Raw genomic sequence first — 9,452 nt, forward strand, 5'->3', positions numbered from 1 at the left:
AAGATCTTGATTTGGAAAAGACAACCCTATCTGGATTGCTTTATGCAAAATGGCACTTGACTAGTTGACGCGACACTTAAGCTGCGTTTGTTTCGGGTGAAAACGCTTTCAGGAAATGGTTTTACAGCCTTCTATGTTTTTGGTAGCTACAGAAAATTCAATCAAATGTAAATTCAAATACACGTTGACCGTAACATAACCCCTCTCACCTGTAAAACCATTTCCATTCTTATTTTACCTTCAATGAATTTCCGAAAAATACACACCCGAAGAGAGAGAGCTCAAGCACACTCCACCTGAAGAACCCAAGCACATCCTCGCCAGTCAGATCGCCGTCCTTGTTCAAACCCATCCTTGCCGATGATGCCCAGAACCACCCCTCGACACACGGGCCCGCCGTCGCATGCAAGCCACTCTGCCAACACATCCCTCGTCCTCGTCCTCGTCCTCTAATGACCCATCCCTCATCCTCACCGACCCATCCCTCATCCTCGTCCTCACCGACCCACCTCCATCAACCCATCCCTTGTTCGAACCAACCCATACCTTCAAATCAAGTTTTACAGATTGAAAAGTCACCGCCAAACACAGATCGGAGCCTTGTCATCTTGTTCTCGTCACCGCTGAAGCTCGTCGTCAACGCCAAACACAGATCGGAGCCTTGACCCGATTTCAACCTCTCTCGATATACCACGCTCTTTCCCTCAATCTCTCACTCTTTCTTCCTCCCCCTCTCTGTTTGACCGAGTTTGAAAGTTTAATGGTTTTATTTTGATTTTTGTTTCTTTAAAAATTTTACATCTTGCAATTTTCTATTATAAATTTGTTTGGAAGCTGAGAAAATGGTTGAGAAAATGTGAGAAAATGTGAGAAACCAATAGAAAATTTGTATTTTTCAGAATGTTACCAAACACTTGAAAATATTTTCTAATACAATTTTCAAAATGCAACCAAACACTAAAAAAATATTTTCCTTTCCGGAAAATATTTTCACTTGAAAATATTTTACACTTGGAAAATATTTTTACATTCAACCAAACACAGCCTTATTTTGAATGTTGTCTCATAGATTTTTAGCAAGGAATAAAGATATATATGTCGCCATATATCTTTGAACCCCTTACTGGATATATTTCACTTAGCCATCCATGTGTACGTACCATCTATCATATACTGTTTGTCAATTAGTCAAAGTTAGTTGTTGGCCTATAGCATGATAGCAAGCATTCTATAGGGGATATAGTCAGTGGTTTTAGCTTAGGTTCAGTGTTCTGTGCACTAAACCTGATAGGATATTGTCATATAATTAGGAATTTTCACGTTTCAATATCCTATTGGGTCCAATGCACAATATGCAGTAGATCCAAGCCTCTCCCTTAGCAACTTATTAGGTGACAATTTTATAAACTACTTATGTGTAGTTTTTAGACATGATTTATTTAATATTTATGTAATTTGTTTAAATAATTTTATAGATTATGTAATTTAATACATGTGTATAATTTTATGAATGTCATGTAATGAGTTGGAGAAAATTCATGCAATTTAGTTGCGAGAAAAATTTTATAGAGTAAAAACATTTCATCCTGTCAGGCATATATAGGAGTATAGGACACATCTTTATCAAAGAACCTACTGGTTTGGACTCTTAAATAAAACTCAATGCCAACTGAGATATTGTCATTTATAACCTAGATATAAATGACGATCGAGTTATTATGTTTTCGAAATTGAATCACTATATATAGTATCATATTCTTTGACCTCTGTCTATGGATATATATATATATATATAATATTTCAAAGCTGTAAGTATTTCTTTCAACATCTGATAAATATTTGATATTATTGTTAGCTACTTTCAATCATGTAAGCAGTAGTTCAAAATGAACTAAAATGATTTTTTCCAAGCCTACGAATTTTGTGTATGTTATTTATTTATTTATTTTAATGGTTTGTATAGCTAGTTTAGGTCATTTGGTTATTATTACCTTTTTTTTTTTTTTTTTTTTGATGAACTGGAAATTTTTTTTCACAAAACACCAACAGAATTACAGAGAGAGATCAAGAGCCTCAACCTTTATCATTATTACTGAACCGTTGAGCCTCCCTACTTTTCTCTTCTATTTTAGAATTTCAGGATTGCTTTTAAAAACAATAAAATAAAAGAATTTCAGGATTAGATGTATTTTGTTCACTCAAACTTACAAAAGGTGCATATGTCAGGTATATGATGCGTATGCATCCAATTTGTGGTGTATGCACCTTTTGGACAGAAAACTCATCACTCCATTTCTATTTTGATGAGATTCTAGGGCAGAGGTGGTGCATGTAAAGCTTTAGGGGCTGTTTGGTTGGTGAGATTAAACAACAGTTTTCAATATTTAAATAACATTACATGTATTTTCACATATTTTTTTATCCACACATATTTCTAAAAAATACAAATAACGTTACTAGAATAATGTTACCAAATAGGCTCTTAGGATTTGCATTAGTAATTAAATGTCATAGAATGGTGTTTCTTTTTTTGGGCACGCTAAACAAAGAATGAAACAAGGTAAGGGTAGTGCAGGAAAAGTCTTAGGATTTGCATTAGTAATTAAATATCATAGAATGGTGTTTCTTTTTTTTGGGGCACTAAACAAAGAATGGTGTTTCAGTGACTAGGGCTTGTTTGGTATAGCTAAACAACATATTTTCAGTTTTTAAACAATATTAGACACATTTCTACACACTTTTTCACCCATACATATTTTAAAAAATTACAAACAACATTACTCAAACTCTTCTACCAAACGGGCCTTAATGGTTTTAGTTTTGGAATATTATGGATTTTCCTCCCAGTTGCACATGGGTCTTGTTAGGAGTTTTTTTGTTTTTTAGGCCGTTGATTATTATTGTAGAATGACCATTGATGAACTATATTACTTATTTCGATTATTTTAAGTAGTATAATTTGACTTTTTTGAAAAAGAGTTTCAACCTATGGCGTCTGCTCTTAATGATAGTTATTTATCATCAAACTAAGAATCATCAGACCAAGACACCAATCAATTTTTGGTGTAGGTGAAAATTGAACCCCAGATCTCTTATTTAACCATCAAAGACTTTATCAGTTAAGTTAGCTGGAACCCACAAATAATTTTTGACTTTCATTGTGACTTTGCACATTTTTTAGACCATCCACATTGGCGAAGCTATAATTTTAGCTATTTTACTCCATCAAAAGCTATTTTATCTATTATAGCTTCTCACTTTACAAAATACTCAACATCAGTGGTTTTATTTTAGCTTTCAACCCAATAAAATAATATAAATAACACAATAAAATAATATATCCACTATAATATACCATTCATCTTCTTCTTTTTCTCTATTCTTCGTTGTCCTCAAGCAATGACACCACCATCAAACCCAACAACCCCAAACCCAGCAACCCCAAATCAGCCAAACACAGACCCAGCAACCCCAAACCCAGCCAACTCCATCAGCACAACCAACCCAATCACAACCACCCACCACCCACTGCCGTAACCACAACCAGCCCCCCACGACTCAAATTAAAATAAAATAAAATTAATTATCACCACCACAAACCCACCTCAACAACGGTTATCCACAACACCCATCACATGCCACAACCAACACATCACAAGCCACAAGCCACAACTAGCCACAAACCACACGCCGATCTGACCCATGAAACCCAGAAAACCAATATGACCCATAAAACGCAGCAAACCGATCTGTACCCACAACCAACAAACCAACACGCCGATCTGGAAAAAAAAAAAGGGAGAAGAGTACAGGGGAGATCGGCGGCGAGTGGAGGAAGAGATGACTAGAGCTGGACAGTCAGCAGCTAGGTAAGTGAGGTTGAGGAAGAGAGAAATTTGATTTCAAAAAAAAATCTGAGGTTGAGGAAGAGAGGACTGAGTTGCAGCGGGAATAAAGGAGAAAAGGAAAAGAAATATATTTAAATAATCTTTATCAATGTGAACGCAAAATTTTTTTTTTTTTTTTTTTTAATCCTTTGAGCTACAGTACACATCTATCTTTGTCTGTGCACTGAAAAGCTAAAATATAGGAATATACATTTAACTCCACCAATGTGCTCTTATTTTTGTAATTAGTGGTGATAAAAATTTTTAGCAATTTAGTTTTTTAGCACTACCAATGTTTCGGCAGAGTTGTATATAGGTGCAGCTATCACATGCTTTACATGTAAAGATAAAAAGTCCTAACTTTTTAGGACATCGAGACATTCATGTTAGTAAGTTTATTAAGTTACGTTCATTAATTCAAATAATTCAGAAAACAATAGAAAATTCTTAGGTATTTTGGAGCACAAAAAAATTGTGCTCTCTCCTCTCATAATCATGGTAAATCTTATTATAAATGTGAAAGGAGAAAACATTATTTTCCATGCTCCGAGAATACGTAGCTAAGAATTATTCAAGAAACAACAAGATCTTAATTTTCAAAAGACGAATGTTAAGGACAAAAATTAATACTCTTATTATTTTTTTTTTTTAATAATTATATTGTGAATAAAGTAATATACTTTTTACACGTACATACTATTAACATCATTTTTATCAATTTCATTATGTCACCTAATACAAAACATTATGAAACTCTAATTTTGTCTCTCAATACTTATTATTGGAGTAAGAGAAAACCCTAGCTATACGGCGTATAGTGATTACGTTTATGCAAAATGGCCACATGATTTAGTTGACATCGACTCTCATACAGAAGGGAAAAATATCAAGTCGCCATAGATTGCACTTAAATCTTGAGCCACTCATGCATTATGGTGAATTAGTCAAAAGTTGCTGTTGGCGTATTATATAGCGTGATAAGAACTTTTAGGAAGCATTGTTTTGAGGAGGATGACAGAGGTGAGAGGCCTGTCATATACTCAAAAGTACGAAAAAGACAGGCGATAGAGAAATTTTAAGAGGTACGTACAGCCTAGCTTCTACAGTTCTCCTTTTCAACCAGTATAATAAGTCTGGAGTCCTGTAGATCTATATATATGAGATTCAAAACAATTTACCAACTCATCATTAGTTCTGAAATCCTATGATAAGAAAATAAAAACATTCTACCAGTTGTACTCATCAATAGTTCTGAAATTTATTGTAAAATATATTGTATTTGTAACTTTACTTTAATCATATATATTTTAAAGCATTTCTTCCATTAAGGCATTGAGACAATAGGATGCATTTTCTTCTTCTTCTTCTTCATTGATGCATTGTAAAGATTGGAAAATTCCAACCAATCACAAATGGTCATATTCAACTCTACCTAGTATGTTTAAAGCGGCCAATTACAAGAAGCCAAGCGATATATACTTAGTGGATTCCACTGTCACTATTCAGAGACCAATGAAAATATTTCAATCGTTCTTGAATAAGAATTATAAAGAATACCCAAGAGCCAATCGCACATCAACATATGTTAATATATTAATTTAAGTGACATTAGGGGTCTAATTAAATGTTGCCATGTGATATTTTAAATTAAGAAACTTTGGCTAGTTAAATTATGTCATGTGTCTCTTGGAGAACAAGACGCTAAATTATGACACATGTCATAAATGATAGCGAATTATGTATCATCACAACTTCCCAAGACTCTTGTAAATAGAGTTCCTCCTCAATCTTGTGAGACCACATTTAGAAGTTTCAAAACTCTGTAGGAATCAAGCTTTAAAGACTTCAAATATAAATCATTCAAGTCATCCTCCTAGATCTAAAAGTGCACTAGAATCAAATTCAAAATTGTTAGAAAACTTCAAGAGATTGCAAGTTAATGAAATTCTATGGATTCAAGCCTAAAGTCCAAAAGAACTTCCATTACAATCTTCGAAGACAAAGAACACAAGAATAACACGAAGAGCGAAGGATTTCTAAAAAACATATAGTTAGAAATTCATCATAATTTCTTTCCAAAGATCTCTTGATCCATTTCCCAATAAAATTAAGGAGCATCTAGTGTTTGAATTGAGATTATACTTAAATCAAAGATTTATTCAAAGAGATCAAATCAAAGGAGTATTATGTTATAATGAAATTTAATTTCAAAAAATTGTGCCTACTCATTCATCAATACAAATATTCATTTATGAAACTATTTCGATTATTTGATTTCCCAACTTAAAATTCAGTGCTTACAATAATATTAACTAGCCACAACAAGTCTAGTACAAAATATCTCAACTTTAAAGCCAGCATTCCACCACAAGCAATGGGTCAAATAGGATGCCTCTTTATCAATCTCTTCTTCACACTTCATTTATTTTCTTTCTATTTAATTTTGGAGGTAAGGGTAATTTATTAGTTGCAATACTCTTTTTCAATCCCTCTCCTTTTAATTTTGGAAGTAAGGGTACTTTATAAGTTACAATACTTTTGTAGGCAAAATTTCACGCCTACTTTCATATTGAATTGTCACTCACTCGTTTGATTGAGTCCATCACACACATACAATACCACCAAGTGAGTTGATCTTATAGGATTATATCATCAATTAATTTTGGAACACACTTGGCGAATTTCACCAGCATTGCCTATCTTCACACCAATGTTACTCATTTTAATCATGGAATTCCCAAATTCCACTTTGAAATTCAAACCAAGCAACAAGTGTTGGACAATGGCTTTTGTTGAAGCATCATTCCACAACATTTGATCAGACTCAAGAATCCCTTGCCCAATTCTTAGATTTCTAAAATAAGAGGTATCAAACCTATTAGGGCTATGAGTGTCCAGTGCAACTCGCTTTGAAACATCTCCATATTGTGGGCAGAGTTCTCGGAGTTGAGGAAGAAATGCAAGGTTGATGGATGGGTCGACAGCACCATTTCTTACTTTAGTGAAATTGTACATTCTGTATTGGAAGAACTGGCAAGCTGAAGTTCCTATGGTGTGTCCTCCTATTAGAAAGAGAAAAAAAAAATGTTACCTTTGGTTATGTAAAAGTATTTGATGAAATTAAAAAAAAAAAACAAAAAAAACAAAAAAACAAAACAAAAAAACAAAAAACAAAAAAACAAAACCTTTGTAATAAGGGCCCATAGTGCGATCACCGTGCACCTTGGTGCGGTTGTCACTTCACAAGTATAAATACTTGTGGGGTGTAGGGGATAAGGGCCGAAGTTTAAGTCTGTAGGAGCAAACTTCACACACATATACACTTAGATTATGCTGAAATATAATTTCTATCTTTTATATATATATATATATATATATATATAATAAAATAAAAGAAGGGTCCGTAGTGTGAAATTAAAAAGGCTATATAGCAAGATCGCCTTGCTCATCAAGGGTATTGTGTGTGTGTCTTATATTTGTTTTCTTTTGCAATAATTGATTTTTGTCTTAATCAAATTATGGCCTATATTTATGCTCAATGTAATACATTTTATTCACAATCAATCCAAACCCCCCCCCCCCCCCCCAAAAAAAAAAAATATATATATATATATATATATATAAAATTTAATACTCATCTCACTAATTAAGTAAGAAAGGGCTCCACGATGGGCCACAATCTCAAAAGAGAAATTTTTGCCTTTCTTCTTTAAGACACAAAAACTAAGAGATTCTTGTTACTAGACCAGTCCCATGCAGCTAAAGCCCATGTATAGTTTGTTAGCTACTCCTTGCTAAACAATACCTCTCTCGGATCTAACTGTAATGGTTAGAAGTGTGAAATTGTCGAGACTTTTGGGGAAAAAAATATTATTGCTAAAAGATTACATACTAACATGGTAAAATAAGATCAGTGTCATTTCAACAAAATGAATTCTTGAATTTTTTTTTTTTTTTTGGTGTGTTTATATTAGTAACCTATCAACTTGTAAGTTTTATACAGCAAAATTTATGGTATCTCTTGCATTACCTTTTTTGTGTGTTATTTTCATTTTCTAATTCAACTTGTTGATTACTGTCTCATTAGTCATTACCAACAATAATCATGGTTTCATTGTTTAGTAGCACTTCTCTTCCTCACTTTTGTTACAAAACCTTGCCAGCTTGAGTTAAAGAAAATTAAGTTAAATTACCAACGAGGGCCACAAGATCTTGAGTATTGAGACCCAAAGCAGAAAACTTTTGCTTTTGCACATCGATGGAGTCATTGAATGCTGGCAAATTGTCAGCATCAGATACCAATGAAACCCTTCCGTCTCTGCGTCCTGTGGGAACAGCCCAACTTGATCCATTAACCTGCATGATAAGTCCAGAAGCACAGTTAATTATTGAAAAAATAAGAAAATAAAAATAAAAATAACAAGTACCCACACAAATATATTCCACATTCTATTTCTACTTTTCCCTCGTCTTATACCACCAAATAGGATGAGAATAAAGTTTTTCTTCCTACTGATTTGAAAAAATTTCCTCTCAGCTATTACGTGACAACTTATAAAACAATTTACAAGTTTAAACAAAGCTACATGATTCATTAAACAAGTCATATGATTAAAATGATAAGTAATTTTGTTAATCATCACATAATTGATTGGAGGAATTGACCTCCGAACTAGTTTGGAGGTAACTTTTTCTATAAAATAATTACCAAAACAACAGAATCACGGGCAGCAAGGGCAAGAATATCAGCACAAGAAACAACGCCAGGACATGCAGCTTCAAGCTGAGTCTTGGCATCATCAATAACTTCATATCCTCTCAGTCCAAGGTTAGCTTCAGCTTTTTTCTGAGTGTTAGGACCGTCAATAAGGACAGAAGCATCACAACCCCGCATGAAACAGTCATGAAAATGCATCCTCAACAATCCAGCAGCCACAGTGTGATCAGAATTGAAATGGCTTTGAACTGTTGAGCTAACAATGGATTCAGCTTGAGGACACGTAGTGGAATAAAATCCAACTCTTGTGCCTTTATGGCCATGCACCAAGGAGGCACTAGTGGCAAGCAAGAGAAGCGTCCAAAAAATGAATATTTCGTTGGAATTTCCACTCACCATTATGGCTTAAAGAATAAAGACGACAAAAGTATTGTTTATTACCCACAAACTGTTTTAAAGATTTGGCTAGTGAGCCAGAGTTATATATAGGCATTAGTGAAGCCAAATGTTTGGACCAAGTAAGCGAATACAACTAATCAAATTGAAAGATTCAAAAATATCATATGATGGATAAAATTATAGGATGGCCCGCTTCAATTCATTATCAAAAGATATCATCAACACATCATATTTTTGGACCAAGTAAGTGAATACGATTAATCAAATTGAAAGATTCAAAAATATCATATGATGGGTAATTATAGGATGGCCCGCTTCAATTTATTATTAAAAAATATCATCAACATGTCATTTGCATAGTATTTTGTTGCATAGTAGTATATCATCAACAACTTGCAAAATAAAGGCCCAACAACAACTCATACATTATTGGCAAAACTACATTATTG

General features: G+C 33.6%; 1 protein-coding gene across 1 annotated transcript; it reads right to left on the bottom strand.

The window, feature by feature from the left end:
• Nucleotides 1-6,365: 6,365 nt before the first annotated feature.
• On the bottom strand, nt 6,366-9,036 carry LOC115969144 (cationic peroxidase 2-like). Its single transcript, XM_031088714.1, has 3 exons — nt 8,596-9,036; nt 8,081-8,243; nt 6,366-6,949 (listed from the first exon to the last, which is right to left on the bottom strand). Exons 1-3 carry the CDS (start codon nt 9,001-9,003, stop codon nt 6,540-6,542), a joined length of 981 nt encoding a protein of 326 aa, XP_030944574.1. The 5' UTR covers nt 9,004-9,036; the 3' UTR covers nt 6,366-6,539.
• Between the last annotated feature and the right edge of the window lie 416 nt (nt 9,037-9,452).

The sequence above is a fragment of the Quercus lobata genome, chromosome 11, assembly GCF_001633185.2.
Source record: "Quercus lobata isolate SW786 chromosome 11, ValleyOak3.0 Primary Assembly, whole genome shotgun sequence".
NCBI lineage: Eukaryota > Viridiplantae > Streptophyta > Magnoliopsida > Fagales > Fagaceae > Quercus > Quercus lobata.